Below are 27,712 nucleotides of genomic sequence, written 5' to 3' on the forward strand. Positions count from 1 at the left end.
ATGTTTAATGGCAATCAGGTCTGGCTGGAGGAGCTGATAGACCCCTCATTTAACCAGTCCTCCCCCAGCCAGCCGTCCAGCCCCAGTGCCCCCAGCAGCCCAGGAGGCAGCAGGAGGAGCAGTGAGGGCACCGGCAGCTTGAACAGCTGGAGCTCAGGGGTAACCTGCCTCCTGCACAGCTCTATCAAGAAGCAAAGCCAGGAAGCATTTCAGACTCGACTGAGAGAGGAGAGAAGGTGGGGGAAGCTTGCAGGATGTCCTTCCAGTAGGCCTGATGGCAGCGCTCATCCACAGGCGGAGCAGGGAGGAGGCAGACACAACAAACTCCACGCATGGCCAGAGAGGGGTGGGCTGTGTCAGGGGAGGGGCTCCGCACGCACCCACGGCAGCACTAAAAGCGTAAAACTACAGCGGCTGCTGGAGGAAAAGGTTGAAGCCAAAGTGAAGTTTTCACAGTTCTTGGATGAGGTGACATCCAACGTGCTTGACCCAAACAGCCTACAGGCGTTTGGGAAACCAGTCACTCCCTCCAGCTTCACCGCTACAACCCCGGCTCAGGCTGAAGACTCGATTCAAGAGGCGACACAGCGGAGCCCCAGGCTGCCCTGCTCAATGGCCCAACAGCAGGGCTCTTTACTCGAGCAGAAGAAGACCCAAGAAGAGCAGACTCCCTTTGACCTGGCACAGAAAACCTATCTGGAGACAGACATTGACACTGTTAGGAGGGCTGACGAGCCACAGGACCTGGAGATAAAAGTAGAGACACCGCCACAGCTGGAGATAGACGAGAAAACCGTAATTCCGCCTCCTCCACAGTTCTGTCAAGGGTTTGAGATGAAGAGTCCCTTTCCGGAGTTTCATTGCGACTTCCCCAGATACCCCTACAGATCTGCCTCTCTGCCCAGGGGCATCAACATGGTGAGTGATGAAAGTCATCCCAGTCTTTAATCAAAGCCAGGCCTTGGAACATATGTTATGATTGGAGCGGAAATTGTTTCTCACTGAGTGTGAAGTGATGTCTGAATGAATTAAGTCTTTGGATGATTTGAGTGAGCTGGTTTTCATTTTTCTGCTCTATTATTCAGAGTAAGAGGTACAGGAAGAGATGGGAAAGTTCTTTGTCTAATGCAGTATGTCGGGTTTTGTTTTAATCAAGATTTTAACAACAGCATACAGGAAATGATCCATGCAGCAGTAACATAAATAAATCAAAAAATATTATGAATTAAGACGTAGTAAAAAAATATGAACGAAAACTCATGTATACGCATACACATTCATGCCCCTATCCTCACATATACTTACATACACACACTCACATATATATACACACTGAAAGAAAAGCAGAAAAAAAGAGGAGGCCAAAAGTTGCCAGTGTTAGCCTAAAGATATTCTTACATTATCGCATTTTTAAACCTGCATTAGCTAATTCTTTCCCACTCGGGGGCTAAAAGCATTGACATATCTTTTTGAAGTTAATATGGCAAACTTGTTAACTAACAGTTGCCTTTACAGTGCACATCCATCAGACACAGAGCAACATTATCATTCATTTAGAGTTGCATTTGTGCCCACCTCCAACACCTAACCCTGTTTCTGGTCTCTACCAACTCCTGAGGTAAATATCTGGCTCTTTATCTACTAAATGCTCCACTTTGTTCACCAGCTGGTTGCTAACTGTGTCTGTCTGCTGTTTGGTTCTGAGCCGGTAGCTAGCCAACCAGCATTAAGCAGCTAAACAGAGACTGAAGACCAAAACAGAGTTTAAAGGAGAGTGAATATTGGACTTACATTTGTCAGGTAGCTGGAAAACAAAATGAATGCTGATGTGTACACAGGCAACTGTTTACTAAGTTCTACATATCAACTTAAATGGCCCAAAAGATCCGTTTCTAAGGGGTGAAAAGTTTGCAGTATAAAATAATAACACAGAAGTATTCTAATCTAATTGAGTAAAATTTAAACTTTGTGTGTAAGTTATTCCTCTGATCTACACGGACAAGTTACCACTTAGCTGATCCACAAGTTCAGATGGACGATGGTGATGATGATGATGATGATGTGTGATGTTGAGTGTACACAGGAGCAGTGCTTCATGCTGACCAGTGAACGGGTTTTTATGGGTGTCCTCATTAGCATTCTACCCATCAGCGGTTCCTCCACACAATCTGAACTGAACAATGCAGTCATTTGCTGACTCAGCCCACTCACCAGCATTTATTGTGCGACATCCATCATTTACTCAGCTTGAGACATAACCTTGCTAAAATGGCTGTTGATGCAGGGAACCTGTTTGAACAACAGTTTCATGAATAGCAACCAGTGGTTTCCCCAGACGTACGGCAGCAGCGTGCATGTCACAGGAAGACGGTGCCTGAAGGCTCAATTAGCTTACTGCATCAAAAGTGAGACATTCATCTCACAGGTAGATGATAATCCATCTGGCTATCCTCCTTTTATTTCAAGATGTATTATTTCACTTACTAAAAAGCATGAAATCATATTATTTAGCTCAAACATCGCTGTGTTTTGCATTCCCTGGACAGTGTGAAGCATCTCTGAACAAGTGATTGCACTGTTCACGAAGACTTCTAATTTGCAGTCTGTCAGTGTTTCTCTCCGAACCCAAAACATACTTGACAGATCTCCGAAAGCGGCACCGCTGTCATTTAATAATAAAGGAGAAGATCACATTGCCTTAATTTATTGTCTGATTAAAATTCAGCCTTTGCCGTCACCTTAGCAACTGCTTGAAAAAAGGTGGGTGGTGTGGGGGCTGAGAGGCAGGCATGTGAGCCGGTTGGTGTTCATCTCAGTGTAGTGTGTGTGTGTGTGTGTGTGTGTGTGTGTGTGTGTGTGTGTGTGTGTGTGTGTGTGTGTCGCTGCAAAGTTTCATCTCCTCACACGAGTCCTTGTACTTGTGCGAGCGCAGTAATGAAACATTCTTCACAGGCACACGGCCTTCTGCTGTGCACTTGCCGAGGATGCAAACTCAAGAATCCCCCCCCGGCTTAAAAGCATGTTTTTGTTGGTAATCTGACTCGGTTACGTTTCCCGCTGACCCTGGAGAACCATCTCAAACCATCCCTTCGCAACAGTTGCTTCCTTCATTAACGAACACAAGTGAACGCGCGTGAATCCCTCCCCTAACTAATGATGCTTACACGTACTTTCCAGCTTACACCAAATCATGACACATGATACCACAGCAGCCACACTTGATCAGGCATGCACCCTAAAACTGAATGAGGATAAGAAGATGGGGGGGGGGGGGGTATTCTCATTCTCTAGATGATGCATAATTCATCGCCCTCAGAAAAAGGGCCAGCAGCAGACGCGTATAAAACGTATTAACAGCCTGGGACTTGAGATGTAAGATTCAACAGATTGAACCACCTGTTCCCCATCACCTCCCTCCTTCTCTCCCCCCTTTCTCTATCTCTTTCTACATCCTCCCTCCTCTCTCTCTCTCTCTCTCTCTCTCTCTCTCTCTCTCTCTCTCTCTGTCTTTGCTCCCTCTCTCTCCGATTCAGCACCTCGACAAGGATATTGAGTTGCTGCCAGTATCCCTCATGGGGGGGCCTTGCCATGTATCTGCAGTCTGGCTGCAATGGAGGTTTCCGCTCTCTCCTCCACACTCCCTCCCTTCCTTCCTTCCCCTCTTTCCCTCTCCTTCCCACTCCTCCTCTCACACTCTTGGTATGATATGATTGTTCTCCTCTCACCTCGAGTAAGCGCAGATGTAGACAGCCAGGTGCGGTCTAATGAGCGTTGCATGGGGCGGAGGGAGAGGAGTGAATGAGGGAGCAGGGGAGCGCGAGAGAGGGGAGACGAAACATAAACAAAAACAGAGGGAAACGGATAACGTGCCTGCTGAATATGTATGTTCTCTGTTTCTTTTTTGGATGAGCGTGTTTGCTGCAGCGATGCTCGACTTGGCAGCTCCTGGGCCAGTTTGATGAGTCCCCTCCACTAACATGCTGTCATTTCCTTTAGGTGCCTGATGAAGAGATGAACGACATAGACACTATCAGGTAAGCTTCTCCCTCTCTCCCTCTCTCTCTCTCTCTCTCTCTCTCTCCATCTCTCTCTCTCTTTGCACATATCTTTCAGTGCTCCATCATCACGCCCCCGCGTTCTCCCTGTCTTCTTCCTTTAAGCTCCTTCCCTCCCACTCTTCCTCTCCGTCTTTCCACTCTTGCACAGTCTCTCTCCCTCACTCCCTCTGTCTTCCCTCCCGGCTCAGCTGCTGCTGCTGCTGTTGCTGTTGGAGTGGCGTGGTGGTTGTTGGAGGCGGCAGCGGTGGCAGTGGCAGTGGTGCTGGGGTGGTGTGCATGTGGTGGGGTTTCTCTGAGCTTTAAGGGAGAGCTGGGTAAGCCAATCCAGATAGCATATAGAGGGGGGTTTCTCCATTCTCCTGGCGAGGCTCAGGCAGCAGGATTTTATCTCTCCCGTCTCCAGGATGAAGCTCTGCGTGAGCGGAAGGTACTGCTTCACCGTTTGCATCTTTGATTTGGATTACAAGGCTGGCTTGGTTGTGTCAGCGTGAATATGTGTGTGTGTGTGTGTGTGTGTGTGTGTGTGTATATGTGCTTGTCCGTATGTGATGTGACTGCACTCGCTCTGTCAGTTCGTGCTCTCTTTGTATTGATGCAGTGCTGTTAGGAATGATCTGCTTTTCTGATAGTTTGTCAAAGATGAAAGGGTGTTTTTTTTCTTTTTTTGCAGAATAAGGCTGATAGTTATATGCAGGGAATCTCTTGGCCAGAAAATTCACTGCAGCATATGTGGCATTACTGTAAAAGCTTTTTCTCCAAGGGATCAATCAAGAGGGTTTTTCTAATTAGTCTTGAATGTGGAAAGGTTGTAGAAATGTCTATTACTCTTACATATCTGCTTCTGCATGATTTCAGACAGTCACCTGTCGGAATGCACCTATAACACTGATTAATTACTCTGCATGATAGCGCTGCTTTTCCAATATGAGCCAACTGAGCAATAGTGTCTCAAATTAATGATTTCTATGTATTTAAATAAGCCTGACAGTCTCAAATGTTCACACAAAGCCTGGGTGATAACTGAACTGATGCCTTCACATGCCTGCCATGAACAGATTTTGATGAGCTCATTACAAAATTACAAGTGCTCACCCACTTTTCTGATTAAAGTTGCATTACACGGGAATTAAAGCAGCAAAGCAAACATGACGAGATGCAGGAAAGGATCTGCTTCTTCTTCTTTTTTTTCTCCCTCCTCTTCCCTCTCTCTCCTTTTTTACCTCACTGTCCTACGGTAGACACGTTGTAATTGATACTATTAGTAATGAACCGTTATTAATCCGGCACAGATGGAAATAGATCCCAAGCTTTCCCTTTTGTGTTCGATTACCGATGGTATTATTACGATTTCAGACAGATTACAGTTTAAAAGCCGTTTAACCAGCCGATGAGGGGTAATTAATCTGGCGGGGTGTTTCTCCAATATGAGACATCAATTGTCCTCACCTCTGTGTCACAGCTTTAATTGAATTATAGCAGCTCTGCCGAGATAAGAGGGTGGGTTCCTGTGCCTTTTCTCCCAGCTCTTTGCTGAATAGGAAACAAGGTCACCTGTGGCCTCTGAAGAAGCTGTGACGAGGTCAAACATGAAGCTGGATCTACCTGAGAGTCCAACCCTACCTTTACATCCCACCCACCAACACCTCCACCCCCACACCTCATCTCCAAGACGGCCTCCAGTCTAAGTGATGAAATGTCCTGAAATCTATTTCCCTCTCTTGCTCTCTCTCTCTCTCTCTCTCTTTCTCTTTCGCATTTTCTGTCCCTCTCTTGGCCGGGCCTCTGTGTCGGGGCCCTGTGGTAGAGATAGAGATGTAAATTTTACATGGAGGCACGTCAGAGTTTCAGAGCAGAGGACATTTTAAATTTGTAAGAGTTTTTAAAGTGTTGTCGGAATATTCCAGCAAATGTCAAACATCGATCTTCTGCTGAAAACAATTTGAAGTGTTTTATTTTAAAAATTAGATTGACACCACTTGAAAAAAAAAAAGTGACAGCTGCTCTTCCAGGACGATTGACAGCCCAAAATTGAATGCTGCTTTCTGAAAGAGCGATGATGAAATGGCGTCCTTGGATGGCAAGAAAACAAAAGTTTGACATAGTTTTAGGGTTTTCCGTCAGTAGATGTTCATTTAGAATAATTTATAATCAGTATTCGTCATTTGAACTACCATCATTATACAGAAAGAAAAGGCAAATAAAAGTGTTAATTAAATATCAGCAACGATGAAGCACAGGATCAAAAGGTGCTTTACACTTTTGCAATATGCCAATAAATATTTACAAAAGTTAAAATGATTGAACATAACCCTCCCTGATATAAGATTTGGAAGAATTAGACAAAATTCAAGATCAATTTAGTAGCTGTTCTGGAGCTTTTGATTATATCACATGATCTTCATCAGAAGATGAAGTTTGCCCATTAGTCATGGAAATATAGATTTACATTTTTTTCCATTAAAGGAATACTTTGACATTTTGGGAACTTTGCTTTACTAAGAGTTGGAGGAGACGAGCAATACCATACTCTCATGTCTGTCCATTGATTATGAAGCTACAGCGAGGAGGTGGTTAGCTCAGCTTAGCATAAAGAATGGAAACTGGGGGAAACAGTCTAAGCTAAGCTAACCAGCTTTATATTTAACAGACAGATATAAGAGTGGCATCAATATTATCTATCTAACTCTCAGCAAGAAAGCGAATAAGTATATTTCTCAAAATGTCAAACTCTTCCTTTAATTTTGACTTAACAGCATTTCATGAAGTCTTTTCTTTACCTGTTCAGGTGTTGGTCACTGTGCATGCTAGCTATGTTGCTATTTTGTTTGAAATGATCAATACAATTTATGTTAATATCAGAAATAATTAACGCTTGAGCCATTGTATCATCCAAGATGAATTAGGTGTCCATTGAATCACTTTTATTATACATGAAGTGGTGATACAGAAGAGCAATAGCAGACATTTATATGTATGAAAGTGGTGTGGGAGAGAGGCTGGTCTGAAGAGACTGGAGGTTAGTTTTGATCTGTTTAAGTGGACAGTGTTGGTATAATAGACTAATGCTCTCCTATATCCTCTGTGGTCTGAACAGTCGGCCTCTCTCTCCCACTTCGTGTCTAGGTCTCTCTCTCTGGTGAAGCACTGACAGCTCCTCTGGGGGTCATTAAGTGTATCTTATCATCTCAACCCCATTATTCCTCCTCCCCTTTGCCCTCTTCAACACCAGCGGTCAGATCGCACAGGTCAGATTTATTCCTCATGAAGATGAAGCAGTCGGCCATGTAAATGGCTGAATGGCCTCACGGTGTGTAACAGCTGCCATAACTATTTTTTTTGGCTTGAATTGAACATTTACATAGTAATCTACAGTATGTCAGTCAGTTCCTTCCTGAAATAAGAGTGCATGACACAAATTTAATGAAATTTAAAGTGAGACTTGAAACTTTTTCTGAACAGCAGCCACTACGACTACAAGTGACAGTAATGGAATAAAGCTAAACTACGGTTTTGCTTAACTATTGTTTAGCATTTAACTAAACTAATGCGAAATTAATGTGACTATATAGGCCACAGTGGATTTAAGTTAAAGGATAGTTCAGCGTCTTGGAAAATACACTTTTTTGCTGAGAGTTAGATCGACACTCTTTCGTATCTGTCTGTTATACATAAAGCTACTGCCAATAGATGCTTAACTTAGCATAGAACTTGGAAACGGGGAAACAAAATCAGACATCAACACCTCTAAAGCTCATGTAGTATCTCGTTTATCTGTACAAAAACTGTGGAGACATATGTTACACATACCATACACAGAACACTTTTACACTTACACAGGTTAAACCAACAAGATATAACAGGTTAATTAGTGAGATTTAGAGGCGCTGGTAGGGGGATTTCATTACCTTTACACAGAGACATGCTAGCTGCTTCCTGTCTTTGTGCTAAGCTAAGCTAACAAGCGGCTGGCTGCAGCCTTGTATTAACTGGACAGCTAACAAAGCAAATAAACAGATTTCCCAAAATGTCCAACTATTGTTTTAAACCATTTAAATGTAAAATTACAGTGACCTTCACTAATGAGGCGTATCAAACTGTGAGGGAGATTTCAAGGAAATTAAACAGATAAATCAATGTTTTCTTTCTGATTTCCATTGCTTTGTTTGCCTGTGATGATCCCAAACTGGAGGTCACAGATTACACACTACACTTTTTTATATGCCACTACATTAATGGCACTATGCTGGAAAGCTGTTAGTGCTATATTGCTTTCTGTATTTTCTCAGTATACTCTCTTTTTTTTTGTAAAAGCTCCATTCATGCGTCCTTGAGTTGAGGCTTTTTAGGCTGCCTCTTGAGAGTCATAGATGGACCAGTAAGTACATCTGAGCCGCCTGCTATATGTGTATAAGAGCGTGAGGCAAATGCTTACAGTATGGACACACACTCACGCACACACATACACATAGATACATGGAAACACAGAACAGAGGTGTTCCTTTGTTGTCTCTAATCACTACCTGTCCATTCGAGCTCCACTCGTAAACAATATGTTGTGGTGGTGGGCGGTGTGTTGGTTATGTGTGTGTGTGTGTGTGTGTGTGTGTGCGCACGTATGTGTGCTTGTGTCTGTTCTTTTTTTAATGAGCTAAACTCTTTTGAAAGCTGCTTGTGCTTCTCCGTCCCATCTCTTTTTTGTTGTGGCTGAAAAGATGGCAACTGCTGGCCTTATTTTTGTGTAAAAAAACATCTGGTAACCTATTTTAGGGAAGCAAAAAATGACGAGACCGAATGTAAAACAGTGGACAGAATAGGGATTTTTTTTACTCTCAATTTTATGGAAAAACTGAAAAGCTAAAGCAATTTCAGAATGATGTTGAACACACGTTAATGACCAAGAAACTACAAACTTTTGAGTTTCAAATTGAGTGAGAGGTGTCAGCTGAAGTTTCAGGTTAAGTGTGTGGATTCTGGGTCGGAAGGAGACCAGGTCTCGGTGGCTCTGCTAGGACAGCTCTCAGAAGGATTCACTGGCACCGTAACATGATTTTCTTGTCTGGAGGCTGACGCTGTGTTTTGTAGGACAGAATGTGCTTGTGTCTTTAATGTGCTTAGTGTGTGTGTATGTGTACATCAGTGCTCTTAGGGCTTGGGGGTTATCTTGCCTCTACTCCAAACTTGTATTTATTTCAACTTGCATAATTTATCAAAAAAAACTTCCAAAAGAAAGGTTTTAGTGACAGCATTTAAAATGATTTTATTTTGAATGTTATTTATGTTGGCATACAGAAAACATACTCAAGGTTTAGGTTCTCATTATATGTCAACTAAAGCTTTTAAATTACATTAATTTCACCACAACATATTCATTGGCTTTACTCTTCAGGAATTTATCTGTGTATATTTTATTAACACACAACCCTTGAGTGCATTGGGACATGAAATTTGGCTGAAATTTTATTTAAAAGATTAGTTCCTTTTTTTAAAAATCTGTGTATTTTTAAAACCAAAAGTAGCTCTACTAATGAACGCAGCCTCCTCGTTCTTTTTAGTGAAACCACTGTGTTGGCACAGCAGGGGTGCCGACACAAAGGCTTATTCCTTTAAAACTTAATTATGTTTTCTAAAACTGGCCATCTTGGATCTTATTTAATCTTCTCACTGGTACCTGTGGCTTTAGATTTGTAACGCAGTGCTTACAACTTGTTCTGGTGTTGATGTTGGACTCAATCTGTTTTGTTTGTTGTTTTTGTTTTTTGAGGATTTCAGCTGAACAGAACTGTGTATATTTGTTGTGTTTGCATTTGGAGCTCGGCTAGCCTCCATCACCTCTTCCGCTCATCCTAAAATCCTCCCGGGATGGTTGTTGTGATTACACACTCCCCTGTGCCGAGTGCCATCAGCAGCACATGAAATCCGTTCAGCGGGTCATTATCCCCTGCTGCTGCTAATGATGTTGGTAGTTGGTGTGTAACTACTTAGGTGTGAGCTCCCGAGTTAATCAATGCTGGACAGAGAAACAGCAGACACATAAACCCACATACACTCACAGGCTAGTATCCTAATTTGAGAGTTGTTGTTTTTTTTTCCTCTGAGGTTGAGTCGTACTGTACATGTCATTGGGCAGAGTGACTGCTGCAGGTTAGCTACCTTGTTCATCTAATGGCACACGTGCCAGAAAGCGCATCTTCTTTGCCTTCTTTCTCTGCTGCTGCTGCTGGATGAGTCAGCCGCCTGGGTTCCCCTGCTCTAATGCTGAAGTCTGGGCCTGTGATAAGGGCTTTTCCTGAGAGCCAATCTATCTGCAAGGTAGATGCAATCAGGAAGGCAGAAGGGGAGTAACAGATAGGCAGAACAGGCGGGGAAGAGGGGAGGAAGAAGAAAGAGAAATTATGATTTTCAGCGGAGACTTCACACCCACTCTCTTTGTTTTTCCTCTCTCATTTGGTGATGGCTTCTCCCTCTTTCCTGTCTTTGGCTAAATTGCAACTACTCTGGCTAGCACCCCCCCCTAAAATGCTTCCTGCTTTTCACTCTTTCACCATTCCCCAACTTTAATGTCCTCCTCCTCCTCTACCACCTCCCCTTCCTCTTCTTTTCAATGCTCCGAGTTCCTCTCAAATGTCAGCATGGCACGAGTGGGTGGCAGGCAGCGCCATCTGAACGAGCCCCGTCTATGGTGTTTTTGCTGCAGTGTGAGGAAGAAGAAGCGAGTGAGTGAATGAGCGAGGGGGTGAGAGTTGTTGTGTGTTGGCGGTTTGAGCGGACACCTGACGTGGCCTGAGATGTGTCGCTGAACAGCTGTCCTTTTTGACTTTTACAGTACAGGCTGTTGGTTTATTTCATTCCTGGGAGAAGGGGGTTGAATGGGCAGAGCTGATGCCGCAGCACACAAACACACACCTACACCAAAAACGCGTAGATACACATGCAGGTACACACTCATGCACAAGTGTGTAGACATATAGATGCATACAGGCACGCAAGTATGCACCTACATGTATAAACTCACAAATTGCTACATATATACAATTCCGAGAGCTTCATACATGCACAAAGAAATGCATACACCCACCAAATCATACACACACACATATCCAGAGCCGGTGTGCTATGACTCAGAGGGGAGCAGCTGGAGTGAAGGCTCCAGTGGCGGTGGTGAGCTGTCACCATCTGGAGGAGTACATGTCTCCCTGCCTCCTCAGCCAGCAGCATAAATCACTTCCCAACAACTGGGTGTCAGAGGATCAACATGTTTCTGTATTACATCTGGTTTTTACTCATGTGTATGTACAGTATCTGCGGAGACAACATCCCAAACGTGACGCTTTCCTCGGCTGTACCCTTCTGCAATCACATCCACGGTCTGTCATTGTTTCCTGTCCTAGTGGAGAGTCCGGCACTTGGATCAGAGGAGCTTTGATCAAGCTTTGACGCACCGTCTCATGTAATAATACTCACCATTTTCTTTTTTCTATTTGTTTCACACAGTGGAGTACAAGAACACATGAAGGAAATGTAAAAGTACGTGTGAGTGTGTGGCAGAAACCTGTAATGGCTCATATGAAACAAACATCTAAAGTCATACAAATACATATGTACAAAATCACCAATACATTTTACATATTGGTGTTCAAACAGTACATATATAAAATATATAAAAGTTAAGAGAATCATAGTTAAGATGCATGAGAAGCAGGAGTAATTGCTGTATTTACAGATCATTATTGTTGTGTGAGCCAAAAGCTCAGTCTTCAGACTGCTCTGATTTTCGTGTCCTACTTCCGTGAGACATATTGCAAAATACATTCTGGATTTCTTCAGATGGTCATCTGCTCAGGGCACAGCAGTGACAGCGGGCCCACGAAAAAGAAGAAAAAAGCACGGCCACGAAGTAGAGGGACGCGCTCGTCCACCTGCTCAGTCCGTCTGAGGTGTTGGGCTGCTCTGCTCAGGACTGCTCTTTGCTACTCAGGTTGTTCAGTGTCTCACAGAAAGTGCTTTTTCTGTTGAGAAGGAAAGTAGGTCGGTAGTAGGTAGTTCCTTGATGGACAGATGGCTTTACTTGTTGCTAAAGTAATCGTTAACTACTGCTAACTGTAGCTGCCATTCGCTAGTTAGCTGTGCATCTAGCAGTCCTCTTAGCTATATATAGAAGATATATCTATGCTCTTAGTTAGCAGACTCTAACCATCCTGCTCCCGGCGGCCCAAAGCTCCTGTGCTGGCGGTGTAAACACCAACACTCCCCTGGTGCTCAGAGCAAACTGAGCTAACGGCAGCAACAGTTAGCAGCAGTTAGCAGTTACTTTCTAAAGCTTTCTGTCCGTCAGGAAACTCCGTAAATCATCGAGAGTTGAGGCAGAGCAGCCGGAGGGTATCAGAGGGAAAACCAGAAAACATTTTCTCCATAAGATGATCGATGATCACCAAAATCAGTGAACAAAGTTGTGTGTTTTTGTTCAGTAATCAGTGAGGCCCAGTCCCCAGAAACACTCAGCTCCAGCAGCATCTATCGTTTTTCCAACCTACTTCTTGTCTCATTTGGGGTCTGATAAACAGTAAGTTCATCAAATTCAGTGCCCATGTCTCTATTTTCCAAGCTAAGTTACGGTTGGTGTCATGCAGTCGACCACAGCGGCTCAGTATGAAGCGATGCGAGCTGTGTGCAGAGGCGTCTCCCTGCCCCCCCCCCGTGAGCTGCAGGGAGCTGGCCAATCAGAAGAAAGTGAGCTTTTAGGGAGGTGGGCCTTGAAGAGACAGGAGCTCAAACGGCTTGTGTCAGACAGAGGGTGAACTGAGGGGCTGCATGAAGGGCCACAATAAGATGAATAAGGACTTATTAGATCTGTGAATCATGCAAAGCTACTCTAGTGGTGTCCCAGAATACAGATATAGAGCTGGAAATGAGCATAATACCGCCTCTTTAAGGCGAGACTGATTCTCCAATTAATCGGCTTTACATTTCATGTTGGGAGTCCATGAGCATTTGGACAGCGCTTTTGTAGGTACTCTCCTGTTGTTGGAGTAAGTCCTAAGAATGTCTGTTGTTCTAGGAGGTCACGAACCTGTGCCGTGGTGATTAAGTCCTCATCACTTTTCACAACCTTTGGTGGAATGATTTCACTCTTGATATGAGTGAAGTAGTCCTTAAAAATCAAGAGCCGGGATTCAGCCTTGGAATTTTGGACTGATCCAATAGTTAAAAATCTAATATCTTTAGTTTAGGATACCCACACAATAGGATCAAATATATTGTTGTTACCCCAGATTAGCAGTCTAGGGAAGACATTACCGAGGATTGAGTTGATTTTAGGTGGATTGTCTCAAGCGCAAACTCTCAGAATCGATGATGGCAGCCATCTTGGACAAGTGCCATTTGCCTGTGGGCTGACAGCTGCACCTGTGCTGCGGACACCATCGAGACACACGGGATTGAGGGGACGGTAGAAATATTTGGAAGAGACGCTTCAGTGTATTGGGCTTGTCAAACTCTTTTCTGACTTTCGGTCTGGCTCATGTCCTTTGTGTTTGGATATAAAAGAGATGAAGACATTGGGTCTGCAAAAAGCGTTAGAGGGATGTTTGTTTTTACTGATAAGTCTGCGCTTTCATCAACCACCAGAGATAAGAAGCAGGTCTGTGGCCAACAAGAACACAGATGCAGGTATAAAGCCTACAGATACATTTTCTTTTCTTTTAAGGCCCCTGAAAACATATTTTCTCAATCGGCTTCTTACTGTGAGTTATGGGATTCGACATTAAAGCAGAACTTTCAGCTAAATTTAGAACAGTTTTAGTCGTTTCACACGAGAGATTTCTCTTTTGTTTTTTCTCTGTGCTCTTTTCACTGGTTTCAGATGGAGAAACAAGATGTCACATATTTCTGTGCACCAATCAGAAACATTTAAATCAATATGTGATGACAGTTGTTTGTTTATGTTGCCAGACCACTGTCAAAATTTGATCAAACACCCGCACAGTCCTGAAGAAGAGTATTTTAGTGTTAAACTCTTAATAAATAATACCTATGGATCTTCTTTCTGAATTTTTAACTTTGATTGTTGCACCCAGATTTAAGGGGAAAGTACAAATAAGTTGTTTGTAAGGGTGTGATACTGTGGAATATATCCTGTCTCTCCCTCAATAGATTTGTCCTCTGCTGCAAAACAGAAAGAACGCCGTGCTCTTTAAGTCTGAAGCACTGAGACCAAAACTTGACATTTATCACTGATGTCTAAGATACTTTCAGCTTCACTTCCACTGTATCTTTGCAGGTACCAACACAGTGCGACATTGTGAGAAAACCGCACCCCAAAAAAATTACTTGGGCTTTGGGGTGGGGGTGGGGGGGTGTTAACCGTTTAAGTCAAAATGGTCTGTTACAATGAATTTGGTGCAGAGTTTAATACTGTTTCAGTTTTTTTGCCTACTAAAGACAAAACAGTGGAGAACGTTGCCATTAAAATGACTATCATTGCAATCGACTTTGTCCTTCAAACAGGATCCCTGACTGAACCATAGTTACTAATAGTTGCCAACCTGTGTGTTTGCTTTGTTTGGCAGGATCAACACAGGTAGAGCACTCAGTAACTCTGCAGGCCAGACTTAGCTGGTCTCCTTTGGGAAACTAACACACATGACGGCTTCCTGTGGTCAACCCCTATAAACACATGAGAGGGAAGGAACACAGGCAAACCATGAAAAAGATATACATTGGCAAAACCGCCTTAAAAGTCCCCCGAAATGGCGGCAAACATCCGAAAAAGAGGTAAGAGTGAAACTCTCAGACGCCATCTTTCCATCCGTCCTCGTTTTTTATCTGTTTGTCCGTTCATCCGCCCACGAGGTGTCTCCTCTTGCCGCCCAGTGGTGCTAAAGCGGCCTCATCCCGCCTCTCCGAGCCCAGAAGTCATGCTGCTTTGTCATCTCATCTCACCGGAATGAAAGCACTCATTATGTCTGACTCAGCTGCTGTTCACAGAGGAGGTCACTAATGGGGGATTTTTCATCCCTGGAGCTACTTCACGTAAACTCATCCTATATCAAACAACAAACACCTGTATTCCCCTGCGAATGCCTGCCAGTCAAAGAGAAGCAGGAGGTGGGGGCTGCTGGGTAATGCAGCACTGAAATGCCAACCAGTCAGCTGAGGCATTCATTGAGTCACTCTGTTGGGAGGCACTGTTTTACTCTCTGACTTGGTTGTAGATGCAGTAGTTTTCCACGTAACTTGTGGCAATCCCCTGAAAAACTCCACATCCAGTGTGAAATCTTTTCTAATTTAATTTGTACCAAGAAAAGTACTTCCTTATTTAGCATTTAACCTACTAGAGTACTTTATGTGGTGGTGATTGAGTGGAGACTGGAGTTTCATTGGTAAAAACATTTCCTGGTGCAGAGTTGTGCTGGAGGCAGAAATACTTAATTGGTTGAGTCAAAAATAACTTAAAGTAACACAGTTTTTAGCAGCTATTACTCCTCTCCACATGTTGCTTAGCCAAAAAAAGAGACATCACCACAAAAACACTCAATATGACTATGGGCTTGCGGTCGTGTCGTCTCAGTATCACAGGTGGAAGTAACGTGATGTTGTCAGCGCTCAATACATGTACAAACGCATCTTTAACGCCGAGTCTTCAAACTGTCAGTCTCTTTTCAAATCAGGAAAAGTGATTCTTAATTTCCACCTTTAGTTGTCACAAAACCTCTTAGGGAGGAGGGTTGTGCCTTCAAAGCCTGCGACACTGATGCTGAAAGCCATGGTTCACATCAACTACAGTTTATTTTAACCATTTCACCAACTAACCAAGAAATATTAGTTGCCTAAACGTAGTCATACCTTAACCATAGAACGCTCATGTGTGTAGTTTTTGGAACACAAACAACAAAACAAATCAGGGCCTAGTTTGTCGTGTAGATAAGAGGACTTGAAGCCAAAAAGATTGTCTTTGACTCCACTCACTGACATTTAAATCAACTAGTGAGATGTCTGCCTCTAGAGCAGCGCTGTCTCTGAGAAATGTATCTTTCTGCAGCACATATTTGCTGCTATATGAATGAATGATTGACTGAATATCTTTTATTAAAGTGTTATACACCTGCCACTACGCACATTACCTAGACAGGCAAGAGAAAACAAAAGGAAAGGCAATACATGGTACTGTATACATATGTGACAAAGCTATTATATACCATTGGGTATTGTGTTTTTGACATGTCTGTTTTATTTGTGTGACTGAAATTGATAATCCAGCTAAAGTGGTTTACAAGACGAACATGTCACCTAAAATTTTGATAAATTGCAAAGAAATGGCGAGACTGTTAATATTTAGTCGTGTTTTTCTTGTATAAAGTGTGGACTGGCCCAGTCTGCTTTTCAGCCCACTGATTGCAGAAATATTATCATGCATATTAATGAGCTGGATGATACCTCTACTTCGTGACCTGAAAGCATTGAAAGGAACTGATTTTTTTTCTTTCTCAGCCCCCACCCTCTGTATCTATAATCTTGTTAAAAGACAGAAAAAGAGACAAAGAGAGGAAGTGAAAAGAGCAACGTGACCACATCTCCATCCACTCTCTGCTATCTGTTATCCGGCTGCAGATAGAGTCATTACCCTCCTTCCTCCATCTGTCCGTCAATACCGGGTCCATTAAGCCCAGCCGTGCACACTCAGATCCATCACGGCAACAGACATTTCCTCTTTTCCCACTCACACTTGCCCTTTTATTAGATTCAAGCCCAGGTAATGCACATACTCTGAAAATAGTCATCATTGTGCTGTCTCGCTGAATTACATGTGGGGGGTATCGATGTTCCGTAAATCTGGGCCTTCACAGTCTATTCATGTGATGTATTAGAGTTCATTGGCTCATATTTCATCACAGATTACACCCTCTCTTTTTTTTTTCGGTGGGACCAATCTCACTGATGATTGGGTTTCTGTGATGTGCTGCGGAGCTTTAATGCTGAAAAAAGAGATCTAATGCTCAAAAATCTAATGACTTGAAAAGCCCCCTACCCTTGCTTAACCCTGCCTGGATTCTTAATTAGAGATCTGTGTTTTGGACCCATGCTTTCTTCATACAAAGCACTTTTTCCACACAACTTTTCTGCTTTTATCACCCTCTCATGATGTTCTCATCACCGCTGCATGGCCGTTCAGGGGTGCATTAAAAAGATATGTAGACCCTTATAAGTCCATTTAGGTATGCGTATACCCAAGTTACAAGCTCCTTTGCTCCACCACGTCCTGAACACAATCATCTGCTGTGTCTGTGTGTGTCTGCGTGTGTGTGCAGCTCATTGCTGGAGCAGAAGGAGGACTTACGGAAGAGGCTTTCCTACACAACACACAAGCTGGAGCTGCTGCAGAGCGAGTTTGACTCCACGCGGCAGTATCTGGAGACGGAGCTGCGCCGAGCACAGGAGGAGCTGGACAAGTTTACTGATAAACTGCGCAGGTAGGACTACACACTGTACAACACAGTGGTGGAAGAAGAGCTCAGATGCTTTACTTAAGTAGAAGTACCAATACCACAACACTCCATTACAAGTACAAGTCCTGAATTAAAAGAATACTGATGCATTAATGTGTACAAAGCTTTTCACTGTTGTAGCTGGTCAAGGTGAAGCTAGTTTGAACTATTTTATATACTGTTTAGTATAAACTAGACACTGCTTGTATTTTATAAGCTAATCATATGTTTTTATGTAGAATCTTTGCCTGAAAAGTAACTAGTGACTACATCTGCCAAGTGGAGATATTAAGTACAATATTTCATAAAATAGCATAATATGGAAATAATCAAGTAAAGTAATAAGAGGTTTGAGGAATAGGGTTGTGAGAAAATTGTTTTCAATTAGTAAAACTTGTTTAGACTGAAATCGCTGTTGTAAGAGAAACCTGAGTACAGCAGGGAAAACATGACCAGACAGGGGACATAATAACACAAGATAGTTCAGTCACACGTGTGAACGCAAACAAAAATGCCCAAGTTTAAATTGATCCGGTGGGATGAGACATTCAACTCATAAATCCTTTGTTTTTCACTCCATTTATATGGCACAAAGCGCTACACTGAACTTTCCAAATTCAGTATTTACCCATGGGTATCTAAAGTTAGCCAGTGTTGCGTTCCGGTTCAGTGAACAGCAGCTTTAAAATTGAGGAGAGATTTGATATACTGTGGAGGTTTTAGGACGAGACCCTCGTAGCTTAAATAAAAGGGGCATTATGTAATTCTTCTCTTGCTGCTAATGAGAACCAGCTGACTGAATTTGCAAGGCGCAATGATAAAGTGTATTAAGTTGGTTTAGAGTGTATTGAGTAGTGTGTCAATAATCGAACACAGACAGGATGGTTTTCCTGTCCTCTAAAGAGAAGCAAGCAATACAAAGACAGTAAGAGACACATTTTGTCTCTGTTTTCCTTATTGTTAGACCAATTATGAAATTCTCTCCAGGAAACTTCCCTGCAGATTATAAGGAAATAAAAAACATTAACAAAATAACTGCTATTTTCTGCTTCTTCCTTTAAACATTTTGGGACCCCCACTGGCATAGGGAGTGAGTGATTTTATCTGAATTTGTTGCTCATATTTGGCCTGATACAGTCTGTCTCGTCCTCTTGGATCACAAATAACAGGATAAAACATTCACTAAGTCATCATCATCATCATCATCAGTAGAGGGGGGTCACTGAGATGTGAAAAACGACTTACAAGTGCTATAAACTGTGGCATGCAGTTTAGCTCTGACTCGTAGACTGCTGAGCCTGCCAATATGCTTATTTCCAGTTTGGAGAGGTCTCTGGCTGCTACTACTATACGCTGCATGTGTATGTACAAACTATTATCTGCAAGTGAGCAATGTCGTTTATTGTGTCGTTTAGAATACAAAGCAGCTACTCGGCACTGCAGAGGATCAACCAAGATCTGGAGGAAAAGATCCACAGAGATGTAAGTGGTTAAGCCTGTGTGTGTGTGTGTGTGTGTGTGTGTGTGTGTGTGTGTGTGTGTGTGTGTGCTGTATCCAGCCATATGAATTCCCATGCTTGCGGTTAAGTACCTGAAGACCCAGAAGAAAGAGAAGCACGCAAGCAAGTCATGGGGTTTAGACATGGCACAGAACACTTGGAGAGCCAATTTGAATATGAATATGCCCTGCTGTTGGTACCACTGACGTTAATTATGGCTTATTACAATTGGCTGTCCTCCTTCCAATGGCAGAGTGATAGCAAACCCATTGTTCCTCAGTGCACCGCACCTCACTTCATTTGTCAGACATTGCTTTTGCCGGTGGAAAGATACAATTAACTGGCCTGCCTGAGAACACTGTATGACAATCAGGTGTCTTTGCTGTTGAATAGACAGCTGGGAGACACTCAGTGAATTGGTTTGTTACAGCACAAGATAATAATCATCGCGGCCGTCGTCGTGATTGCGATGCTACTGCAGCAAGACGGCAGGTTAATAGAGGGGCTGAAGGTCACTCTGCTTTTTTCTGAGAAGAAATATGGTCATTTTTTTTTAAAAACTGCTTTTTTTTCTCGTGAAGCATCCTCATGAGCTGTTATTGATTCATCTCACGTATTCCCTCCTCGAGGGTGAGAGAGGTGCTGAGTAAGTCTCTGTGTAATCGTGAGGCTTGTTTACTCCAGAGGTGCCACAAACCCATCTGACCCCGTGGCCCTGCACGACTATAGGGAATGTAATTACAAGACAGATAAACACAGTGATATACTGTGAGTGTGTCTCTACTCACACAGCTGCAGCAGGAAAAGTCTGAAGAGGAAAGACCAAACTTTTGCACACTGAAATCAACACAACACCAGCTGCCATGTGATACTTCAGTAACCTCAAACACTTTTTTCGTGCCATTTAAGGCAGCAAATAATGAGTTAAAACTTCACACAAAATGCAAAATGGTCCTCCAAAGAGCAGCAAGAGAAGACAAACCCGGACTCTCCAGTAATCTCTGTCTTCATCAGCCAACAAAAGGAGAAAATCTACTTTTGTGGAGTGCTCAGTTTACTGACGTCATGGTTTCTTGGTTACCCATAGTAACCAAAAAAAATACACCATCAATGTGTGAAGTTGCTTAGCGTATCTTTAGTGTATCCAGCCTGTATTTATATTTAGAGCCAGGATCTCAAACACAATCTTCTGCAGAGAATAGATCCTGTTTATGTTGCACATTTTTGAGAGTACCAGTTTTCATGGAAAAACTCTATAAAGCTGCTCTTCAAAGCTGCCTCATATCCCTGATACTCTGGAGTTTCATTTGGTTAGTGATTAGAAACAAAATCATCAAAGCATATATTCAGTGACAAAATGTTAATCATAAAGCTGGATGTAGACAAATCATGGCGAATATGCTCATTAATGGGTGTTGATGAGGGTTGTTTCGACTGCAAATCAATGTGAAAATCTGTGTTTAAAATAAAAGTAACTGCCGTCTTCTTTGCAAGCCGGTCGTTTTCTGAAACTGCTCTCTTGTCGTCAGTCTCAGCACCACGACGATGAGAAGCGAGCGCTGAGCCGAGAGATCATCGTTCTCAACAACCACCTGATGGAGGCAAAACTCACCATCGAGAAGCTACAAGAGGACAATGTAAGAGCCTCCTTAGGTTTTTCATCTCGACAGAATCAAATAATGCTTAACCCTAACCCTATTAAGTCTGTGTCTGTGAATTCCTGCCTTGAACAAAAACAATCTGCTTAAATTTTCATGACGATATTTTCCTCACTATAACAAGATACTTTCATGTTACAACATGTTCTTACCAAATCATTTTGTTACAACAACTCTTAATAACGAGAAGCTGACTGGGTTCTTGTTTTTTCTCATGGTGGAAGCTGGCCTAGATGTCTATTCTAGTACTAGATAGCAGAGAGAAAAATAGGAACTTTTGCTCTTGTTAACCTTCGTAATTCTGCACAGAAACAGCGAAAAGGTGATGTTTGTAGCTGTCACTGTAGTAAAGTGAGTTTGGCTGGTAGAAGTAGAGTGAGACCTAATCAGTAGATGTGATGAAAATGCTCACCAACACTTGTGAATATTCATCCCTAAGTGTTACGTCTTGTCTTTCTTGTCGTTTTCATGATGTGGCTCTGAAGGACATGTACAGGAAGGACTGTAACCTGGCAGCTCAGCTTCTCCAGTGCAACAAGTCTCTTTACAGGGCCCAGCTCTCTGAGGTGAGCCCTACACTCACTTTTACATGACACTCTGTCCTGTAATCAAGTTCAAATCTACAACTCACCTTTTTTTTAAACAAACATTTTACTTGTTTTATCAAACCGTATTATTATCACATCAAATCCTTAGACGTTTAAATTTAATAAATATATTCAATCATACACAAGAGACAACACAACGCCAGCCAGGTAAAAGCCAAATATTTGGTGAAATAGCTGTGATTTGTGGGGAAGAGGAGGTGTTTCTTGTGCAGCTGCACTAAGATGAATTTTCAGCTCATGACATAAGATGAGGGGGGGTGGGGGGGGGGTGCTGTCTCGACTGTAACTGAAGGTCATGTTGCCCTTCTTTGTGAGGCAGAAGAGATAAGAGGCAAGACATGGCGGAGTGGTGACGGCTGTAGGTCACTGCAGGAAGGGCGGAGATCGGAGAATTAAAGCTGTTTTGGCCTGAATAACCTTCACCTTAGAGAAGTGAAAGAGGCAACGTTTCAAAAAGCTGGTAGCTAATAAAACATCGAGACACATAATCTATAACTTACTTCATTAATAGTAGTAGATTACTGTTGTCATGGATGAATGAAAGATCATCTGCACTTTACAGTGGATTTTATATAATCTATGGATCATACTTCAAGTGTGGTTACCTCCATTACTATTGTGATTTGTTTCTTACAAAGAAATAATATTGTCACATCAGAGGCAAATTCAACAGCCGCTCTTACTTTTTTAGGTTTAAAGGTTACATAACAAACTTTTCCTCCAAACTAAGCTTCTGTGTTATACATTTATCAATTAATTATATGACAAATGTGGCCAAATTACATGTGGGCTCGGATATGAAAAGTAACAGTAGCACAGATCTTGTGTTTGCACCCATCAGAGAGACAGGGGTCTTAATTAAACCAGGGCTCTCAAGTCTTTCTCCTCCTGTCACTCGATATGCAGATAAGTCAGAGTGTATTTCTGCTGCACCGGGTTTAATGATCACGTAGTTGTCTGACAATGATTGAGCGTGAAGCAGCATGGAAACTAGAGGCGAACATTTTTTGGGGATTCCTGTGGGATCACCGCGGGATGGGAGTCAGTTTCACTATTGATCACGTGTCTGGGATCACCATCATAATAACAATAGGCCACTTTTTATATATAAATATCCAGTTCTAATATGAATAAACACTTTTGACGTCATATTGAACATATTCTAGTCAATCTGTAGTGTTTTTTTTATTCATGTGGCTGGTTGGTTGTGGTCACCTGACCAGTGCATGACGATTGGCGACGTCATGCTTCGATTGGCGACGTCATGCTTCGATTGGAGTCGAAGTCAGATTCGGGGGAAGATAGCATTGCAGTGTAACAGAGTAAAAGACAGTGATTCGTGTGTCACACTGACAGAGCTTTCGGGCAAGTTTGACGTTTTAAACAGGTTCCTATAAGAGTCAAGAGTGACAGTGTTAAAACTCTGTATGCTGTTTGGAAGACGTAGACATCGAATCAAGTCATTCTTCCGGGATTTGGACGGGACAGGAGTATTTTTGTGGGAGTGGGAAGGGACAGGAGTGAAAATCCACTCCTGTGTCACCCTCTAATGGAAACTACATCATAGTTGTGCACAAATGTGAAGGACAGCTCACTGATCAAGGAGCTGAAAATACAGTATGTGGCAAAATGTAAATGGAGAGCACACTGCAGCCTCGTCACGCCATCCTGCTGTTGCTTGTGAAAAGAGATGCATGTGGATATTGATGAGTGTTTTAACACTAGCCCGGCTTGGCGCCACTTTCTGCTGCATCAGCCCTGGGCCTTGTGCCGCGCCCATGTGACAAGGGTGGATTTTAAAGCTGGCAAGTGTCCATGAGGTTAAAGAATGCCTCTCCACGTTTTGCCCATATGGCTGAATGGAAATATCAATGCAAACTGCAGTTGGTTGCGTAAGGTTCATAAAATATCTCCCTACACATCTACAGGACACACAAACACATGCACACCCTCGCTGTGCACAGTATAGGATCTGTTATAGAATGAAAAACTGATCTGCAGGCATACTGCCAAACATAATGGGGGTCAGAGGCTATACATGCACTCACTGTATGTCCACCGGTTTGCTGGTCCTGTGGGTGGGAGCTAATCGAAAGCATATTGATGAATGATGCTGCAGCATTTTTGAGAAGTGCAGTGGCTCTTCAGCGCTTACTGAAGTGCTTCAGTCGTTTGTTTTGCTGCAAAACAAGCACAGAGAGAGTATAAAATGATTGGGCTCCGATTTCTGAACGCCACATAAAAGCTAATTGTGATCTCGTTCAAAACAAGCCCAAAATGAAAAATGTGTGGACAGTAATTAAGTGGCATTTAGTTTGGTCCAAGTTGTAATAAAACGGTTGTGATAAAATGTTCATGTTCTCTGTGGTGTTTGTCTTTTCTCTATCTACAAAGTTATAATTAGCTTGCCTCTCATTGCCAATTAGGAACAACTGACTAGATTCCCGTTGATGATGTGCTGCGGTTGGCTTAATGCTTGTTGCTATGGAGAGGCATAGATAGTGGATGGAGGCTTGTTTTTTTAAGAAACGCTCTGAATAGAGCAGTGTCTTTCTTCTCCAAGGAAGGCGACTCAGTTCACCTTTCATTTTTTCCTCTTTTGTTAAGGCTCACTGAAAATGACACTTTGATTTTTTTTTTTTTGTGTGACTGTAGTCACGAACACAATTATTCCAGTCAAGTCAGATAAATGCAGAGGTGTATGTTGTGGTGAAATCTCCTATTGTACTGACGCACAACTGCAGTGCACAAGGACAGAAACTGCTGTTAAATTAAAGTATGTTGTAGTATCTTCCTACAAATATACATTCATTGAGTAAATATGCAATACAGAGTCCTCATTGTTAAGCCCCCTTTACAATGTGCGGTTTTGGGCTGTCTGCGAGCAAAGTTGACAATCGTGGGAGAAACGAAATAAAATCTTTGGTTGTCAATCCCAAAAAGTGAGTGCAAGCTAATGACAGTGACATAAATTTAGACCAATTTCTCATAAAGTGACTGTTGCCACGACCCACGTCTACAAACTAACCAATCAGAATACGACATAAACTGACGCAGAATACACTGACCAAAGTGACATTTTGCCAACCATTTTAGAATAAAGTCTTGAAAATAAACACTTCTAAATCAAAATAATGGTGAAGAGGTGAAACAAAAGTATTTTTTTTATCCTGCAATACAAAAGAATACAAAAGCAACTTTCAGAGCAACAAATGAAGCAAAGATACCAGCGACAAGACATGAGCATACGATGAAGACAAAAGTAAATAGGAATGTCAAGAGACTGGTCATCTGTTGGTACAGCAACGCTTACATCTCATGTTTCCTGCCCTTCTCTTTCCTCTGACACTTGTAGCTGCCTGCTGATTTTCAGGAGCGACTGACCATGCACATGGAGGAGTCTCCTCTCTGCCACACCTACCCCGACACTGTCCCGGCCTCCCTCATTGCCAAAGTGCTCGAGAAGCCAGACGAGGCCTGCAGCAGCAGCCAGGCCTCCCGCTCCCCCAGCCCCCAAGCCCAGGACCATGCTTTTATCTTGGAGAGCCTGGGACCAGGAGAGCGGCTGGGGCTCCGTGCAGCCTACAAGTCTGACCTGTACAGCAGCGACACTGCCCTGTACTGCCCTGATGACCGACACCGCGAGCGGAGGCCCAGCATGGACCTCCACGGTCAGAGGAAGCTGCTATACGGGCCCCAAAACTCCACCGACAGCAACCCAGAGGAGGGCTCAGTGGGGTTGAGGGCTGGCTTCTCCCAGGAGCACTTTGCTAAGTTCCCTGCCACCCTGGGTGCAGGTTCCAGCTCCTACTCCAGCTTCAGTGGAGGGGGCTCTGAAGACAAAGGCAACGGCCCGCCCAGCAGTGCTGCTTCCTCCCCGCGCCACCATTCCCTCTACATGGACTGGAGAGATGCAGGAGACTATGAGAGAAAGAGTGACTCCTCCTGGGAGAGGGACAGTCCCAGAGGCTTTGCCAATGCTCATCCCTTCCAGCAGACGGAGCTCAGCCACCACCAGAACGGCAGCTCGCCCGTCTACAGCCGCACCATGTCCTCCTGTTTCAGTGAGCCCTATGAGCCACTCCCTCCCTCCTCATCCCCAAGCGTTGCCTACGGAGACAGTCGTCGAGGCAGCACATTAGCCCCAGAGGAGGAGGAGCTGATTGGCCGATGGAGACAACTTAGTGTGGAGGACTTAAGTGCCCACAGTTACCGCAGCCCGGGCCGGGCCTCACCTTACAGCTTCTCAGAACAGCACTTCTCTGTCCGGCCCGCCAAGATCCGACTCGGGCCGCTCTACAGCAGCTTCCAGGAAGGGGCTGACTATTACCATCACGGAGTGGGTGTCATGGACCCAGCGTGGGTAGCCGCCAGCCCCAGCCCCGAATGCAGCCCAGGGCTGCGGCAGGCTCACAGCCAAGCCCACCTGTACCGAGCCGAGGACAGCCAGGGGTCGGAGCACAGCCTCTACCACTCAGGGAGCTCCAAGGACAGGGAGGGTAATGTGGCAGCTGGCGGCCAGAGCACGGATTACGTAGACCCCAGCCCCAATAGCTCCACCGAATCTCTGAACCAGAGGTCCCTGGAGATGGCCGCAGAGCTGCAGCACTATCAAGTGGAAATGCACAGCCTGCCTGCACAGGTGAGCCAGTCGCCACCACCGGCCCCGCCCCCTCCTCCTCCGTACAACCAAAAATTTGGCTCCCTGGGACTTTCCAGGAAGGACAGTCTGACCAAGGCCCAACTTTATGGAACCCTTCTGAACTGAATCAGGTTTATTCTTTGATAGGACGCTAGACGCAAGGCCCTGCTATGTCCAGCTGCACCTTCTGTTAGCACGACCATTTTTTATAGAAAATGGTTTGAATAGCAGCCAGGGGCCAAATAATTCAGTATCATGAACATGTAACTATTGCTGATTATTTAAAAGCTTTGATCGTATGGCAGTGGATGGCAGCAGTTTACACTACAATTGTCCTGAGCAAGTAAGTCATGTTAAAAGAGTTGGATGTGGGGCAACAGGAGGAGAGGAGCTGAGGTGGCCCATAAAACTTTGTAAGGATGTGTATGTATTTAAATTAGAAATGTATAAATATATACTTATAACTAAAAATTGAGTGATATATTTTGTATGTAGCTGTCAGCAAGAAATACATCCGAAACCAACAAAATGCAAAATCTTGTTGATAAACCTGGAACTTGTATATAAATGAAAAACTGCCAACCCTATATTCGAAAACACAGAGAGGTATTTTAATTGAGAATTGACGCCCGTATAAACTGCACATAGATTCAGTCATTATTTTTAATGGACTGGAACAGTGTTGGCCTTGTGAGGATTTGAATAAGAATTTTGAACACAGGAAAACAAATGAATCACTTAAATGAGAGGCACACATTTTGTTTTTCTTCTGTTGATTGAATTTGACGGTATCGGTGGGTGTGTTTTATTGTTATTGATGGAACGTTTTGAGATCAGTCTTAGCAGTCAGTATTACTTTATTTTTGCTCTTCTATATCCCACGGAGAGGTTTTCCTGCCCCCATTCTACCTCAGATTTGGATGCCCACACCCCATCAAGCCACTGTAACCCTGTTTCTTTGACAACGATGCATGTTTATATATTTTGGTTGTTTTGTTCGCCTAATAAAGCACAAATTATACATATAACCTCCAAGCCTTCCTCTGATGTTCAAATGTGTGGGGATTTGAAATGTGGATGCACGAAAGAGACATCATGTTTTACAGCAGCACATGATCGGTTGAGATAATTGCGTGCGTCTGCTGATCCCATAGTGTGGAGTCGAGTCGATTGAACTGAGAGGCGGACTCTTCATCAGTCAAATTCGCATTGCTGCAGCCATGTGGTGCATGCCTGCTGAGTCACTACGAAGCCCCGCTTTATCACTATTTGTGAATTTAAAAATAGGTTAGTGGAGAAAGAGTTTTGCCAAGATCAGCAAGCTCAAAACAGACAGGAAGTTTATTTGTGTCACTAACTACAAGGAATTGTTATCCTGCTAAGGTTTTTGTAGTATTAAACACACTAAGCAGTTAATACTCAATGTATGGCAGCAATTGTACAAGTGGCTGGTACTAAATATACACAGGGTGGACAACGTAACAAGAATACCTCATGATATAAAGCTCAAAAACAGCCCCACGATAAATTCCACTTTTGTGAGACCTGCTGATTAAACTCCTTTTAGGTCGATATATTTCAATGAGGTGTAGGGCTAAAACAATTGGTCAATTAATCGATTAGTTGATCATCCGAAAATTAATTGGCAACATCTCAAATTTGAAGACTTTTCTCTGTTTTAAACCGAATATCTTTGAGTTTTGGGACTGTTGGTCAGACAAAACAAGACATTTGAAGACATCACCTTGGACCCCTGGAAAATTGTG

General features: G+C 43.3%; 1 protein-coding gene across 1 annotated transcript; it reads left to right on the forward strand.

Moving 5' to 3' along the window:
* On the forward strand, positions 1-26,072 carry LOC139302388 (brain-enriched guanylate kinase-associated protein). The gene is made up of 8 exons (XM_070926066.1): positions 1-350; positions 399-918; positions 3,997-4,034; positions 17,363-17,524; positions 18,955-19,021; positions 20,568-20,675; positions 21,182-21,262; positions 24,660-26,072. Exons 1-8 carry the CDS (start codon positions 1-3, stop codon positions 26,070-26,072), a joined length of 2,739 nt encoding a protein of 912 aa, XP_070782167.1.
* Positions 26,073-27,712: the final 1,640 nt, after the last annotated feature.

Source organism: Enoplosus armatus, chromosome 19, assembly GCF_043641665.1.
Source record: "Enoplosus armatus isolate fEnoArm2 chromosome 19, fEnoArm2.hap1, whole genome shotgun sequence".
In the NCBI taxonomy this organism is placed as follows: Eukaryota; Metazoa; Chordata; class Actinopteri; order Centrarchiformes; family Enoplosidae; genus Enoplosus; species Enoplosus armatus.